The sequence below is a fragment of the Sinohyriopsis cumingii genome, chromosome 12 (assembly GCF_028554795.1).
Source record: "Sinohyriopsis cumingii isolate HCF-2022 chromosome 12, ASM2855479v2, whole genome shotgun sequence".
NCBI lineage: Eukaryota > Metazoa > Mollusca > Bivalvia > Unionida > Unionidae > Sinohyriopsis > Sinohyriopsis cumingii.
Window position 1 is genome coordinate 99,502,538 of NC_142972.1, and position 18,644 is coordinate 99,521,181.

An 18,644-nucleotide genomic window follows, 5' to 3' on the forward strand; every position below is an offset into this window, starting at 1 on the left:
ACTGTCTATACATACATTTCCCTTGTATCCTAAAGTCGGCACACAAAGAAAAAAAATACATGTAAGCACCGCATTGCGGAAACCTAGAAAAATCATAAGCTATTACTAATCGCGCTGACGTTGTAGAATTATCTGTCTAATGACATACATAGATCCAGACGATAGCCTGTAAGAGACTACGAAGCTTCACTTGAGGTTCTGGCCATGGCAAAGAGCTAGGAGCGCGCCATATTTGGCGTTGTCTTCAGAAACTGGTATAAAAACCCCAGCCGCGGGTCGACACCAGTTTTGCTGGCCAGAAGCTCAAATAGACTTTTGTCTTTACAGGTAGGATTATGATCTATGTATAATTTTTCATAGTACAAGAATTTTTAGTGTTAAGATGTTAACCTAACATCAGTATGTTTAAACATTAGATTATTTAAATATTTTCTTGCTATTCCTTAATATAATGTATCGGAAAGTTTAATTGTTTGAAGAACTTATATTTACTTATAACTATATTATTGATTTTAGTAAAAGCAACGTTCGCTACCAACTTCATACTCAGTAATAGTTAATTTAGAAATAAAATACTCTTTATATAATAGAGTTTAATATGTTGACTTTTTAGAATAAATTCAGTAAAATATATTTCAATTACGGTATTAGTCTGAAATATTGAATTTTAGATTCTTTTGCTATCGTGAATTTATTCGATATTTAATTATCTGTATTACATTCTAAACGGCAGATATTATACAAGTATGATGTTGGTAAGTGAAAGAATATCGTAGTTTTATATGTATTTCTTATATTCGAAAATTGAGCTTGTTGTAGTTTGATATTGAAATGTAAGTTTACATGTTGAGTATTTCAATAAAGTTTTGCTGGTCAGAAGCTCAAATAGACTTTTGTCTTTACAGCTCGATCCCTAGTACCTTCAATTCCCCAAGAATGTAGTCACGTCTTCATCATCGAGTGACACTACATCAAATGTCTTGAACTTCCTTCCTTTCTTCTCTCTCTCTCTCTCTCGGAATTGAGAAACGGATTAACTTAGAGTTTACGAAGTAAAACTATTCGTAAAAAAATTAACAGAGTTTATGCGAACATTGTTTGATATTGTTTTCGGAGAGTAGCGGAGAGATGTCGAGCAATAAGAAAACGGGGTTTCTTTAAATTATATCAGGCATTTGATCACTTGATATCGACCGATGGAGAAACAGAGAGATACTTAAGTATTACATTGTTTCAATGACAATGGAGAAACAAATACAGCTTTGTAATTTGTAAAGATGAAAAACGATCAGGTCTGAGTATGGAAAAGAAAAAAAAAGAAACACACACTCCCAAATAAAAATAAAATTTAAAAAATAACAAACAAACAAAAAACAACAAACCAACAACAAATTAAACAAAACTGACAAAAAAGTGAAACAATAAAATAAAAATAAAAAACACACGCAGAACGGTGAGCTATGCTCAGACGCATATGATAAACATTGATCAACATTGTTGTTTAACGGTTATTTGTTTTTAACATTATAATACAATCCCGGGAGGAATTTGTTGATAATTAAAAATTGATTGCACGGTCCGTTTTGCGCATTTGGTTCAATAACTATTTAGGTAAAAATCAAAGAATGTCTCAATATATTTTTTACATTTTTAATACGGAATTATTCAGTGCTTATTAAATTATACAATTTAATCCATTTAAAAATTCTTAAATTCGTTTATAAGCAAAGCATATGCCAAAAAAGGCATTTTTTCCTAGAGGAGTTCCGTTCGAGATTTAAACCATTCCGAGAAAACCATATAAATGTGAATATAGTGATGTAATGGTACGCTGGAGTGATTACCAAAATGTACACAGACATCTATGCATTTAAAGAAACCATTTAAATACGAAGTAAGTGATTTTAGGTTCAGTGGAAACTGGAATTCTGAATAATCGCATGATGGAAATTGTTGGAGAAAAACCTTTTAAGTGTGAACTGTGTGATAAATGGTTTAGTAACAGTGGACAGCGAACGATGCATATGAGGATACATACTGGAGAAAAACCATTTAAATGCGAAGTATGTAATAAAATGTTCAGCGAGAGTGGACATCTAACTATGCACGTGAAGATACATTCTGGAGAAAAACCATACAAGTGTGAAATATGTGATAAAAGGTTTAGCAGAAGCGAACTTCTTAGGTTGCACATGTCTACGCATACTGGTGAGAAACCATTTAAGTGTGAAGTATGTGATAAAGGCTTTAGTAAAGATGGAACTTTGAATGTACACATGAGAACCCATACTGGAGACAAACCATATATGTGCGAAATATGTCATAAAGAGTTTAGTACAAATGGACATCTGAAGAATCACAAGAGGATACATACAGGAGAAAAACTATTTAAGTGTGAAGTGTGTAATAAAATACTTAGTACAATTGACAGCCTAATGATGCACACGAGGATACACACTGGAGAAAAACCATTTAAGTGTAAAATATGTAACAAAATGTTTAATACAAGTGGACATGTAAAGAGTCACATGAGAATTCATACTGGAGAAAAGCCATTTAAGTGTGAAGTGTGTAAAAAAATGTTTAATGCGAGCGGAAATCTAACGACTCACATGAGGTTGCATACTGGAGAAAAACCATTTAAGTGTGAAGTATGTCATAAAATGTTTAGTGGGAGTGGAAATCTAATGATACACACGAGGATACATACTGGACAGAAGCCATTTAGTTGTGAAGTATGTAATAAAATGTTTGGTCAGAGAGGAAATCTAAAGTTGCATATGAGGATGCATACAGGAGAAAAACCATTTAAGTGTGAAGTATGCAATAAAATGTTTGGTCAGAGTGGAAATCTAAAGTTGCACATGAGAATGCATACAGGAGAAAAACCATTCAAGTGTGGAATATGTGATAAAAGGTTTAGTAAAAATGAACTTTTAATGGTTCACATGAGGACACATACTGGAGAAAAGCCATTTAAGTGTGAAGTTTGTGAGAAAAGTTTTCGTAAAAGTGGAACTCTGAGTATGCACATGAGAACTCATACTGGTGAAAGACCATTTATATGTGAAGCATGTGACAAAAGGTTTAGTGAAAGTGGAAATCTGAGGAAGCACATGAGGATACATAGTGAAGATAAAACATTTAAGTGTGAAGTATGTGACAAAAGCTTTAGTGCAAGTCAAACTCTGAATATACACATGAGTACACATACTGGAGAAAAACCATTTAAGTGTGAAGCATGTGATAAAAGGTTTAGTCGAAGTGGAATTCTGAAGAAGCACATGAGAATACATAATGGAGAAAAACCATTTAACTATTAAGTGTGTTGTAAAATGTTTAGTCTGTATGGCATCAAAATATTCATTCTGGGATATATACTGGGAAAATCCCTTTCAGTGTGAAGTATGTGATGAAATGTTATTCTCAGTGGAAATTTGAATAAGCACATGAAGACGTACTGGAGAGAAAAATGGACATTCTATTTGTGACATGTATAATTGGATGTTTAGAAGTATCTAGTGGGAGTGGACATTAAAAAAGAATCATTTTTATGTAAGTATGTGATGAAATGTTTTGTGACAAAGGGAGATTTGAATAAACTCAGAAGGACACATACTGGAGATGTTACAAATATATGATCTTCTGTGTAACAGGAAGAAAGTGAAACCAACAACTGAAGTTAAATTAACAAATTTATTTGCATACAACATCAAGTATCCAAAATACAATATTATTATTAGTATTAATGATATCCCTAATAAGTCCAGAAAGTCAGTAAGTTGTTTATATGAATAATTTATTTGATTTCTCTACAGTTATACTGCAACACAACTACGAACTCTGATCATATATATTGAACGACTGACTTGACATAGGAAATAAATATTTTGATTTTGAACCTCTGTTTCTCTTTGACTATTCAAACTATCACTTGCCCTGTGGCACAACAGTATGACATGGAATTCCCAATATTTGTCATTTCTATCTAGTCTTTTGCCCTGTGACAAAACAGTATGCCGTGGACTTCCCTATTGAGTCATTTCTGTCCTATTGTCAACAAATTTGTTTGAGAACATTCTGAGCTCTTAAATGAGGTCAGGCCTTGAACTCAAATTTTAGTAAACATATACTTTAGAAGTCACTATTATTTTAAAGTACAATCTATAGACATGAGCAATAGTTGAGGACACATTATAGCTATACAAAACGCTTTCCCTCATAAAGAAATTGCAAGATTTATAAAAGAAATTTTCTGTTTTGATATTATTTTATTCATATATATGGAAGGTATTAAAATTATAAGAAAGATGTCTTATAAATGATGCAAAATATGCTTGCAGTAATGTAGTGCTCTTATCTACATCGAAGTGCATCTACAATCAGATTATCTTTTCGACAGATATGTCTAATGTTGCTGTTGTATTCCTGCAGCATGAGACTCCTCAATCATTTATGATTATTGTTTTTGCATTTGTTTAATGAAAGTGAGTGAACAGTGTTCATTAAATAAATTCATCAGAGGAGTTAAACTAAAATACTACAAAATGTTGCAAAGCAGATAACAAAGCCAAACATTCTTTCTTGATTGTAGAATGGTTTCACTGGTGCTGGTTGTCTTTTCATTTGGTGCTTTGTACCTGAGATTTTAAGCGAGGCATTTCTCTCTATATTTCAGTCCAAGAGATAATAAATCCAAATACAGTCCAAGAGAAATTAAATCAAAATACAGTCCAGGAGAAATTAAATCTAAATACAGTCCAAGTGAAATCAAATCCTAAGTCAGTTCAAGTGAAATTAAGTCCAAATACAGTTCAAGAGAAATTAAATGCAAATACAGTCCAAGAGAAATTAAATCCAAATACAGTCCAGGAGAAATTAAATCCAAATACAGTCCAATAGAAATTAAATCCAAATAAAGTCCAAGTGAAATTGAATCCAAATACAGTCCAAGTGATATTAAATCCAAATACAGTCCAAGTGAAATTAAATCAAAATACATTCCAAGTGAAATTAAATCTAAATCCAGTTCAAATTAAATTAAATCCAAATTCATTCCAAGTGAAATTAAATCCAAACACAGTCCAAGAGATAATAAATCCAAATACAGTCCAAGAGAAATTAAATCCAAATACAGTCCAGCAGAAATAAAATCTAAATACAGTCTAAGTGAAATTGAATCCAAAGTCAGTCCAAGTGAAATTAAATGCAAATAAGTCCAAGAGAAATTAAATCCAAATACTCTCCAGGAGAAATTAAATCCAAATACAGTCCAATAGAAATTAAATCCAAATACAGTCCAAGAGAAATTAAAACCAAATATAGTCCAAGTGATATTAAATAAAAATACAGTCCAAGAGACAATAAATCCAAATACAGTCCAAGAGAAATTAAATCCAAATACAGTCCAAGTGATATTAAATCCAAGTAAGTCCAAGAGATAATAAATCCAAATATAGTCCAAGAAAATTAAATCCAAATCCAGTTCAAGTGAAATTAAATCCAAATACAGTCCAAGTGATATTAAATCCAAATACAGTCCAAGTAAAATTAAATCCAAATACAGTCCAAGTGAAATTAAATCCAAATACATTCCAAGTGAAACTAAATCCAAATATAGTCCAAGAGAAACTAAACCCAAATTCATTCCAAGTGAAATCAAATCCAAATACAGTCCAAGAGATAATAAATCCAAATACAGTCCAACAGAAATTAAATCAAAGTACAGTCCAGGAGAAATTAAATCTAAATACAGTCCAAGTGAAATTAAATCCAAAGTCAGTCCAAGTGAAATTAAATGCAAATAAGTCCAAGAGAAATTAAATCCAAATACTCTCCAGGAGAAATTAAATCCAAATACAGTCCAATAGAAATTAAATCCAAATACAGTCCAAGAGAAATTAAAACCAAATATAGTCCAAGTGATATTAAATAAAAATACAGTCCAAGAGACAATAAATCCAAATACAGTCCAAGAGAAATTAAATCCAAATACAGTCCAAGTGATATTAAATCCAAGTAAGTCCAAGAGATAATAAATCCAAATATAGTCCAAGAAAATTAAATCCAAATCCAGTTCAAGTGAAATTAAATCCAAATACAGTCCAAGTGATATTAAATCCAAATACAGTCCAAGTAAAATTAAATCCAAATACAGTCCAAGTGAAATTAAATCCAAATACATTCCAAGTGAAACTAAATCCAAATATAGTCCAAGAGAAACTAAACCCAAATTCATTCCAAGTGAAATCAAATCCAAATACAGTCCAAGAGATAATAAATCCAAATACAGTCCAACAGAAATTAAATCAAAGTACAGTCCAGGAGAAATTAAATCTAAATACAGTCCAAGTGAAATTAAATCCAAAGCCAGTCCAAATGAAATTAAATCCAAATACAGTTCAAGTGAAATTAAGCCCAAATACAGTTCAATAGAAATTTAATACAGATACAGTCCAAGAGAAATTAAATCCAAATACAGTCCAAGTGATATTAAATCCAAATACAGTCCAAGTGAAATTAAATCCAAATACAGTCCATTTGAAATTAAATCCAAATATAGTCCAGGAGAATTTAAATCCAAATACAGACCAAGAGAAATGAAATCCAAATACAGTCCAAGAGAAATTAAATCCAACTTCATTCCAAGCGAAATTAAATCCAAATACAGTCCAAGAGAAATTAAATCCAAAGTCAGTCCAAGTGAAATTAAATCCAAATCCAGTTCAAGTGAAATTAAATCAAAATACAGTCCAATAGAAATTAAATCCAAATACAATCCAATAGAAATTCAATCCAAATACAGTCCAAGAGAAATTAAATCCAAATATAGTCCAAGTGATATTAAATAAAAATACAGTCCAAGAGACAATAAATCCAAATACAGTCCAAGAGAAATTAAATCCAAATACAGTCCAAGTGATATTAAATCCAAGTAAGTCCAAGAGATAATAAATACAAATATAGTCCAAGAGAAATTAAATCCAAAGTCAGTCCAAGTGAAATTAAATCCAAATCCAGTTCAAGTGAAATTAAATCAAAATACAGTCCAAGAGAAATTAAATCCAAATACAATCCAATAGAAATTCAATCCAAATACAGTCCAAGAGAAATTAAATCCAAATATAGTCCAAGTGATATTAAATAAAAATACAGTCCAAGAGACAATAAATCCAAATACAGTCCAAGAGAAATTAAATCCAAATACAGTCCAAGTGATATTAAATCCAAGTAAGTCCAAGAGATAATAAATACAAATATAGTCCAAGAAAATTAAATCCAAATACAGTCCAAGTGAAATTAAATCCAAATACAGTCCAAGTGATATTAAATCCAAATACAGTCCAAGTAAAATTAAATCCAAATACATTCCAAGTGAAATTAAATCCAAATACATTCCAAGTGAAACTAAATCCAAATATAGTCCAAGAGAAACTAAACCCAAATTAATTCCAAGTGAAATTAAATCCAAATACAGTCCAAGAGATAATAAATCCAAATACAGTCCAAGTGAAATTAAATCCAAAGCCAGTCCAAATGAAATTAAATCCAAATACAGTTCAAGTGGAATTAAGTCCAAATACAGTTCATTAGAAATTAAATGCAGATACAGTCCAAGAGAAATTAAATCCAAATACAGTCCAAGTGAAATTAAATCCAAATACAGTCCAAGTGAAACTGAATCCAAATACAGTCCAAGTGATATTAAATCCAAATACAGTCCAAGTGAAATTAAATCAAAATACAGTCCAAGAGAAATTAAATCCAAATACAGTCCATTTGAAATTAAATCCAATTATAGTCCAGGAGAATTTAAATCCAAATACAGACCAAGAGAAATGAAATCCAAATACAGTCCAAGAGAAATTAAATCCAACTTCATTCCAAGCGAAATTAAATCCAAATACAGTCCAAGAGAAATTAAATCAAAATACAATCCAAGTGAAATTAAATCCAAAGTCAGTCCAAGTGAAATTAAATCCAAATCCAGTGCAAGTGAAATTAAATCCAAATCCAGTTCAAGTGAAATTAAATCAAAATACAGTTCAATAGAAAGTAAATGCAAATACAGTCCAAGAGAAATTAAATCCAAATATAGTCCATGTGATATTAAATAAAAATACAGTCCAAGAGACAATGAATCCAAATACAGTCCAAGAGAAATTAAATCCAAATACAGTCCAAGTGATATTAAATCCAAGTAAGTCCAAGAGATAATAAATCCAAATATAGTCCAAGAAAATTAAATCCAAATACAGTCCAAGTGAAATTAAATCCAAATAGAGTCCAAGTGAGATTAAATCCAAATACAGTCCAAGTGAAATTAAATTCAAATACAGTCCAAGTGAAATTAAATCCAAATACATTCCAAGTGAAACTAAATCCAAATATAGTCCAAGAGAAATTAAACCCAAATTCATTCCAAGTGAAATTAAATCCAAATACAGTCCAAGAGATAATAAATCCAAATACAGTCCAAGAGAAATTAAATCAAAATACAGTCCAGGAGAAATTAAATCTAAATACAGTCCAAATGAAATTAAATCTAAATCCAGTTCAAGTGAAATTAAGTCCAAGTACAGTTCAATTGAAATTAAATCCAAATACAGTCCAAGTGAAATTGAATCCAAATACAGTCCCCGTGATATTAAATCCAAATACAGTCCAAGTGAAATTAAATCAAAATACAGTCTAAGAGAAATTAAATCCAACTTCATTCCAAGTGAAATTAAATCCAAATAGAGTCCAAGAGATATTAAATCCAAATACAGTCCAAGAGAAATTAAATCAAAATACAGTCCAAGAGAAATTAAATCTAAATACAGTCCAAGTGAAATTAAATCTAAATACAGTCCAAGTGATATTAAATCCAAATACAGTCCAAGTGAAATTAAATCTAAATACAGTCCAAGTGAAATTAAATCCAAAGTCAATCCAAGTGAAATTAAATCCAAATACAGTCCAATAGAAATTAAATGCAAATACAGTCCAAGAGAAATTAAATCCAAATACAGTCCAGGAGAAATTAAATCCAAATACAGTCCAATAGAAATTAAATCCAAATACAGTCCAAGTGAAATTGAATCCAAATACAGTCCAAGTGATATTAAATCCAAATACAGTCCAAGTGAAATTAAATCCAAATACAGTTCAAGTGAAATTAAATCCAAATTCATTCCAAGTGAAATTAAATCCAAAAACATTCCAAGAGATACTAAATCCAAATACAGTCCAGGAGAAATTAAATCCAAATACAGTCCAATAGAAATTAAATCCAAATACAGTCCAAGTGAAATTGAATCCAAATACAGTCCAAGTGAAATTAAATCCAAATACAGTCCAAGTGAAATTAAATCAAAATACAGTCCAAGTGAAATTAAATCCAAATATAGTCAAGGAGAATTTGAATCCAAATACAGTCCAAGTGAAACTAAATCCAAATAGAGTCCAAGTGAAATTAAATCCAAATACAGTCCAAGTGAAATTAAATCCAAATACAGTTCAAGAGAAATTAAATCAAAGTACAGTTCAAGTGAAATTAAATCAAAATACATTTCAAGAGAAATTAAATCAAAATACAGTTCAAGAGAAATTAAATCTAAATACAGTTCAAGAGACATTAAATCCTAATACATTCCAAGAGAAATTAGTTGATGAAACCTTGGAAGGGACAGTTTTGTAGAAATTACAAATTTATACTCATGCAACAAAGGAATTGATATACCTGTAATAAGGGATTGTATTGATATCGGAGATAAGTATGCTGATGGGAATAAAATCTGACCATATTTCAATAACATACTGCTACCTTTAATATCTCAACATGTTATAAGGCCTGCCAGTAAAGGCATATTATCAATAAGCTGGATAAACAATAACTGCTGGTGGTAATCATATTGTAAAGTTGATTATAGACTGGAAAATGTCGAAAATGCTAAAGTTTATACAAACACTTTATGATATTGCTTCTGGAGAGGAGCAGAGACATGTTGAATGATATGAGATCAGGGTAGCTTTAAATTACAAGATACATTTAATTACTTGATGTTGACCAATGGATAAAATTGGTCAAGCACAGAGAGATACACAGTTACAATGGACAGCCAAATACAACTTTACAATTTGTGCAGATGAGAAATTACCTGACCTGACAATGAAAAAAAATATGTCAAAGATACAGAAAATGTGCAGAATGGTTAATATAATTGAAGTAATACATATAATAAACTACCGCTCCGGTGGCCTATTGGTTATCTAGCGTCCACCTTGGATGCGGAAGGTCGTGGGTTCGATCCCCGGCCGAGTCATACCAGAGACTTAAAAAATGGTACTAACAGCTGCCTCGCTTGGCGTTCAGGACTAAGAGGTTAGTGTTAGGACTGGTCGGCCTGGTGTCAGTATAATGTGACTGGGTGGGACATCATGCTACATGTCTGCGGCATGATGCCCCAGTGCTAGACATCACTATAAACTGCCACATTGCAGATATCGTAGCGATATGACTGTAAAATTGTTAAAGCTACGTTAAAAATAAAAATCACATCACAAATCACATATAATAAACATTTCTGAATTTTGTTTAACTGTTATTTGTTTTAAAAATTAGGACATAATCATGGGAGGTTTTTCTTGATAATTAAAAAATGTTTGTCTCATATTATTTTTTAAAATTTAGAATCACAGGGATTTATAAACATTGTTTATTTTGAATTGTATAATTTAAGTCATTATAAATTCTTACATGACTCTTATAATGATATTAAAAGTCCATTTTCCCAAACTTGGACTTTTTGCAAAGAGGAGATCTATTTGAGTTTTATACCAACCTGAGAAACCATAGAAATGTGAAGATAGTGAGGAAATGTTCCACCTGAGTGGTTACCAAAATGCATTATACAGACATGCCAATGATTGATGGGAACCATTTAATTCAGGTGATCTCGAAATGGTGCAGGCAATGCTTATGTAGATATAGCTCCTGTAGTTGTTGGTTCTAAGATATTAATTTGTACAGAGTCAATGGCAATTTCGTTGGGTCTTATCATGATTCTCATGTCCAATTCCTCTCAGTCACTTATTTGGGTTTGCATAGATTCTCACAAGGGTATTATTGGGGCCAAACATACAGACACATTAATAGTATAGGAAAATGTGGCTTCTGGCGAGGAGCACATTTCCCATGTAACTCTACTACTCGGTGATGGGGGTTCTAGGTCCCTCTTTTCCTAATATGGTTCTGACTCATATTAATGCAGAAAAAAAAAAAAAAAAACTCATTTAGAGCAAAGGGAGGGTTCTGACTCACTTTCATTACTATGTGATAAAATAATGACCCCTCTGGAACTCTCCTACTCTGTGATCAGGATTTTGGCTCACTTATGGAAACGTAGAGGTCTGGAGCAGCTGCTTTTTGTGGTTTCAAAGGGGGTTCTGGCTCACTTTAAGGTTTTCGTATGTGTCAGTCACCAAGTGTATGAATGGCATTTGTGGGGTATTGTTTATCATCAAATAGGCATAATTCTTTTTTGTTAGCGAGTGTTGTGGATAGTTCGTGCCGCTGTGAGCGGAAAGTTATCATGGAATAATACTGGAGATGTCCATGCAATGATTGTGTGTAAGGCCGGTGGGTGGTTACTTTGGCAGTGACAGGGTTTTTGACTCCGTTGGCTTTTTTATGAGGATGCCACTGTCACGGTTAATGCAGTACTTTTTTGATCGAATCCTGTCAATTCAGTGATGGGTATTCCGCAACTTTCATCTTTGAACTTTCCAAGTTTCTTGGCAGTGTAATGGGCTTGTGTCAGGATAATCGCTGAGGTCGAATGTTTCACGATGTTGATACATGCCCTTGTAGACATCGTCGTCGTGAATCTCATACACGAGCGAGTCTTGTATCAGACATGAGCAGTGTGGCATTATTACTGTACTTGCTTGATGAAGTAGTAATGAAACTTTAGCAGGAACATTTTGGAGAAATCGAGAACAGCTGCACCGACTTTGATATGTTTTTGTAGCAAGAGATTAGTTTTTCTGGTTTCGTTGGCGACGAGTTCTTCGTCAAAGATTTTCAAGCTGACAAAGACATCGTTGGGCACGAGCTTATCTCGTCGATGTTGATTATTGACGATTTTGATATCCCTTCGATGTCAAATGTTTTCCTTGGTATTTTCGGAGTCCCTATTATTCATGAGATTGAAGAAGTCATTTTCAATGTCTGTGATGGCTTTGGCGTGTTGTGCTGTGTTGAGATCGATGTAGGGTTGCATCCCCCGAGATTGACGAAACTTAGTACTCAATGAACTTTTTCGAGAACGTGTCCATGCTGAAGAGCTTGTTCGAGCAGTCGATAATGCATTTTGTTATGGGTGTGTGGCTGAGATTGTATATGGGTTTTTTCACCTTAGCATCTCCGAGTCCGAACTGCTTCTTTTTGCTTCAGCTGTTCCAGAGAGTGCATCGAGTTGGTGACAAGACTTTTTCAGCACATATCACAGAAGTGATAATCGTTGTGAAGTTCATGGAAGCGGTGTGGATAGCTGAGATCGACTTCGGTAAAATAGCCCCAGCCGTCGAGACGTCGTGCCTGTCCTTCTTGGATGAATTTTACTTCGCTGATCCAGAGAAGATCCCCCTCATTAAGGGGTTGTGTCATGGCCCAATGATGGAAATGGTTCGCATCTAGGTAGAGGGTGTACACGGATGGTTTGGACAGATCGTAGTGTTTCATATATTTGTCCTTAGCGACGACGTTACTTTTCTTTGTTTGTTTTTTGTTGATGACGAAGTTACCTCTTTGTACCATTTGTTCGGTGAACATGAAATTGTCTGGATCGTTGAAGAGCTTTAAGGACACACCGGTTTGTTTAAACATGGTGTCCCAGAAGAGACCCGGTGATGAGAAATACCAGAGGGGATCAAGTTAGTAATGAATCGAGCATCTGCGTCTGACATTTCCAAAGATATCCTCGAACAGGAGAACATCCTTTTTGAGATAAACATCATGATAATCTCCCAGATTTTTACAGTCAAATTCATTCCATATCTTGCATGCGTATTGATATTCAGCATCGATGATCCCTGTCATGCTTAGATGGGAATAAAGTCTTTATGAGATTGTAGCAATGTTTCGTTGAAACATGAGGAGGAATTGATTTATTCGTAGGGATAAACTTCTTTTTGTTTGAGAAAATTGGCTTGTAACCAAACTCCTTTTCGAGATGGGTGAATTTAGGACAGTGTTTAGCAAGTTATTCCAGCGACGCTGACATAAACTGGAATGAACCATTGAATCGGAAAAGTCCAATGGTGATGGACGTTTACTTTTCGAAATTGTTTGGCATACATTTAGTGCATGTCCCCCTTTCGACAAGAATCTTTTAGACGCGTTGATGATTGATAGCTGTCAAGGCGAAGTTTCCAGCATACCCTATATGTTATGGTCAATCACAAGAACCAAATCTGGACCCTTGAAACATTAGTTGCAATCCGCGTGAGCAGCTGGTCTACATTTTCCAGTGATATGAAAGTGGTCACTAATTTTGTTATTTTAAGGCGTAAAGTACTCTTCACGGATATAACATCGTTGAGTTGACTCGTGCTGTCTCAGCTGTTGCTGAGTGAATAAAATGATCGGTGCTGGATCTTTTCGGATCTCCATGATGCGTTTTGACTCTATCGTTAATTTTTCATATACAAGTCAATGCAATCATCACCACGATACTGGCGATACCCCGACGACAATTATTCATCAGCGGAACAGCATGTTTTATAACAATCGAGCACGGGACATGTTTATGTTCCACCTGTGTGAAAGAATGGCTAGGGTCTGGAGATGATCCTTCTACATTTTGCAGCTTAGCCTTGCAGTCAAACAGGATATAAAATGTACGAGCGTATCTTTTGTGGTGATGTTCTAACTCCAGCGTGACATCTCAATGGTTTGTAATTCTTGGCAGTATCCCGACGAGATGTTTTCATGCAGTCGTTGTGCCTGAGGAAAGCATTGTAAGCAGCGATAGTGGCACTGCTACTATTCAGTCTCAGGCGGACATCCCCTCCGTTCAGCAAATACTTTCTCTAGCAACCACATGTCCAAATGCAAACGATCCATCAGTTCTAAACTAAGTTCTTGTAGGATTTTCTTTCGACACTCGTTAAAGTCCACATTGCTTTGATCGCCGTCTTCTACTGAAGGTTCTGTGTCGCTAAACTTCACACATGTTGTTGCGTAAATATTTTTACATGTGTTCCTACAGGACACACAGTACTAATGGTATGGAAAAATGGGAAGCAGCCTAAAAATGAGTGAACCTAAAATGGAATATCTATGGGTTTTGCTGACCAAGACTGGTTATTAATGTGAGTTATGTTTTAGGAAAAAGACTCTTTTGAGAGCGTATCCTAGTTGTAAATGAGAAAAAAATAGAGACATTGTTTTACTGATGGAATTTCAGTCATTTAACAGTCTTGAGTTTGGAACACTCATTACTAAAATTAGCACCCTACTCTTCGTGCGGGATTGAAAGCACATGTTTCAAAAACATGTCCAGAAAATGCCTCGGCTCATATCCTTACCTCTACACAGAAGCTGACATCCATGTTTCATCTATATTGATAAATATAGCAATGATCATGAGCACTCAAAACTGTTAAGTTATTGATTTTTTAATCTCATGGTGTTTACATAGGTTTACTGTGGGAACTGAATTAGTACCGTGAGTCCTTCAGGACTCACGGTACTAATTCAACTCCAGTGGTAAACATATGGAAACACTATCATATTCAAAATTCAATAACTTAAAATTTCTGGGTGCTGATAATGACAACTATAATTCTTCATGCACATCTAACCTTGGTATTGAGTACTCCTGAGTCAAGCCTGTAAAAATGCTAAAATTGCTTCAGTAGAAATTTGTCAGCAATTTTTTACATTACTTATAGGATAAGCTCTCAAAAGATATTTTTCCTAAAATTTTAATTTTCATTATTAACCAATTATGGACCACCAAACCTGTAAATACTCTATTATTTCTTCACCCATTTCTAGACTGGTTCACAGTTCTTCCGTATTATTAGTACCGTGTGTCCTATAACCAGATTTAATTTTTTTAGAAAAGTTGTATTTTACTCCATGATATTAGAGCATAATTTTAAGAAAGAATTGGCCATGCTTGTGCATGGATAATAGTGCAATAGCATTTTATGTGATACGTATATCTATTGTTATCTTGCATCCGCATTACATGTTGCTGTGTTGTATTGTACTTATTAGTGGCTTATTCTTGTTATTAAAATAATTGTTTTCTGCCTTTGTATCTTCATGTTATCTTTCTATGGCATGCATGCTACACAAAAGAAACACAAGCATGCTGACATCAGCAAGTATGACATCACAGGGTATCTAATTACATGACGCATTGTAATTTCATCTCTCACTGGCTATAAGACAGGTTTTAAATGTTTTAAATTTCAAAATTGCATTTCTTTTCTTGCTGACTCTCACAGAAATAAGATGCAGTGCATCCCTATTCACATCAATCAAACAAAACAAGTAAGTGTGCCACATGACACTTACTTTTTAATATAAAGCTGAAACAATGCATACATTATTGAACAAAAGAGAAACAAAGCAAACATTGCAATCACTCAATTACAGTCAAAGGGGAGGTAAGACACCTTGATTTGGCAAACCAAATAGCAATCTCTAATTACAGCTAAATGATTCCTTACTATTACTTGATAGTAAGAACAGAGCAATGTAGGTTTTATAAATAGTTTTTGCTTCAAATATGAAACCATATTTCTGACATGAAGCTTATTTTCATTTATTCACAACAACATATATGGTGAACAAAACATATCGCTTAGTGTACACACTAAAGAAATGTTGAGATTTGGAATAATGTGTTCTGAGAGCACAAGTTGCAACACCCTGACTATAAAGGTTTTCTATCATGGGGCTTGGTACATGAAGAAAAAAGAGATCTGGTTTGGTGGGAGAGAGCAGTATGTTCACCATGCAGTTATACATCAAAAATGTTTCAACTGTATGAAAAGAGGATGGGGAAGAAAAACTGCCTGTGTAAATAATGCAATACAGAAAGGACTTTTGCAGACTTATATTAGGAATGAAGGGTTGAAAACTTATTTTAAGTGAAAATGTCCCTCCCTGCTCCCTCAACAAAAGGGATGCAGAAAAGTGCCAATACTGTTTGCCCAAAAATGTAATGTACCAATATGAGAAACATGCTGAACATAGAATAGGTGTCAAGAAGTTTAATTCTAGGATAAGAAATAAGACAGGTATAATTGATATTCAATGTGACTCGACATATAATACTTCAATTTACAGGTTGAGGCAATGCAGCATGTGCAGTTTTGTGCACAGTCCTTATTTTTACAATGTTCTCTGTTTTGATCTGCTGAGTGTGTCTCTAAAGTTAAATGATCAGTACTGATACATAAGTGATTGTGACATAAGTGGCTTACATATGAAATCTCCCCCCCCCCCTTTTGGTATTGTTGCATAGGTTAAATGGTATTTAACCATATAGGCCAATCTGTGGACACCAACATATGAAATTGTGCCATCAGGCCATTCTATTCTCTTTTTCCCCATAGCCTGAGCTATCTACTGCCCTTGTCCAATGTATACAACCCTTCCCATCTGTGTTTGGTATTGATTTCTTCTCCAAAATCACATGCAAACCATGAAAAAAGACTCCATTATGATTGTCATATGTAAAAACCACCAAATTGATACCCTGGATGCACGTGGTAACCATGGAAACAACAAGCTCCTATTATGGTATAGGTCGCATATAGGATTCACGGTACTAATTCAACTCCAACGGTAAACATATGGAAACACTATCGTATTCAAAATTCAATAACTTAAATTTTCTGGGTGCTGATAATGACACCTATAATTCTTCATGCACGTCTAACCTTGGTGCAAGCTTATGTGTGGATAACACCATATGACCCGCGGCACTTTGTTGACATACATTGCATGAAACACGTGTTATTGATTCTGCACCAAATGAATCAGGTGCTACTTTCAGTATTGAGTACTCCTGAGTCAAGCCTGTAAAAATGCTAAAATTGCATTAGTAGAAATTTTTCAGTATTTTTATTACATACATATAGGATAAGCTCTCGAAAGATATTTTTCCTAAAATTTTAATTTTCATTATTAACCAATTATGGACCACCAAACCCATTTCTAGACTGGTTCACAGTTCTTCCGTATCATTAATACCGTTTGTCCTTCAAGGTGCTTTGAAAATGTTCCACGATGATAGCTTAGTTCTAGGGATTGTTGGTGGTGTAAAAATGAATGTCACGTTCCTTTCATTCTTTTTGGAAAGCTTGTTCGGACTTTCTGTGCATTTGTCGGTCTGCCATCAACCGCTTTGTTTCAACACCAGTTTGAGGGCTCGCTCTAATTCACTGCTCGATTTGGAAGTCAATGGCACGAACCAGACAAATTTACAAAAGACGTTGATGACATAAAACAAATATTTGTAGCCACGATTGTAGGTTGTCAAAGAAAGACATCGGCTAAATCGATTTGCCATTGATAATCGATGCCCTACACTCGGGTGCGACTTCTTGAAATATTTTGACGAATTGGCTTGTAAAAAGTGTACGTGGCTTGTTCTTGTAACCGTCGTTGTACTTGAGGAAAATGAGTCTTGTCAGCTGTGTGTTAGCAGCTCGATACAAGTTTTGAACTCCACTGTAACCTGCAGGACGGGATGGATCGTAGTATATGCTGGCTAACACCTTCTCCATTTTTATAAGTCACACACTCATCGCTGTTGGTACTTTCGACGGGGCAAGATGGTAGTTTGGAAACGGCTTTACCCGTCCGATGTACGACCGGATTAGAAGTCGAGGGTAGTTGTGGTGGTGAAGATGGTAATGGAATGGGTTAGGTCTTCTTTTATTTTTCCCTTCTGATTTCCCTTCTTTCCTTGTCACTTCTGTCGACTGAGGAGTTGACATCATCTTTGAAACCGAGCTGTAAGTTCTGCTCGTTGGGGAGTGGGGGGGGGGGGTCAATAAGGACGCTGAACTCTTACTAGAAATTTGAGCTGCTGACGGTGTTTGAAAGACTTATCGTACCTCTTCTTCCTCAGGCATTAGTGGGACTGCGTCTGTCTTGACCTCTGGGGGTGGTGGTGGTGATGGTGACGGAATTGTCATCAAGTTCTTCAAAATTTTCAGAGTGGGCAGATCTGTTTCGTCTAGAGCTTTCTCGTGAAAGAGCTATTTTCGTTGCAATTTTTGACCGTTCTTTTTGCGATTTTTCTTTTTCGGGTAAATCGTTGCGATCCATCAACGACTGCAATTCGTGCTGTAACCAGGACATCTCGGTCGAATGGGGATTGAAAGGCAAATGCGGGGTTCCTTGTTCTTGCCAACGTCGGTATTCCGTACATCGTGTGTAAGGCACTAAGACAAGTTTTCTTCCGTCCATTTGATTCAGTGGTCACGTCTGAGATTTTTGGACTCCAGATATCCCTTGTTTCTTCTTGGTCCTTTATCTCTTGCTCCCATGAGTCCTCACAGCATTGTTCCCAATACTTGTTTCAGTAAGGGTCCTAACAACAGGGCCAAACTTCCTCCGTGTTGTACCA

The 18,644-nt window shown here is 34.5% G+C and overlaps 1 protein-coding gene across 1 annotated transcript; it reads left to right on the forward strand.

The window, feature by feature from the left end:
• Positions 1-1,821: 1,821 nt before the first annotated feature.
• LOC149787074 (uncharacterized) lies at positions 1,822-3,873 on the forward strand. The gene has a single exon (XM_089978336.1). The coding sequence runs from the start codon at positions 1,941-1,943 to the stop codon at positions 3,321-3,323; it is 1,383 nt and encodes a 460-aa protein (XP_089834462.1). The 5' UTR covers positions 1,822-1,940; the 3' UTR covers positions 3,324-3,873.
• The last annotated feature ends 14,771 nt before the right edge of the window (positions 3,874-18,644 follow it).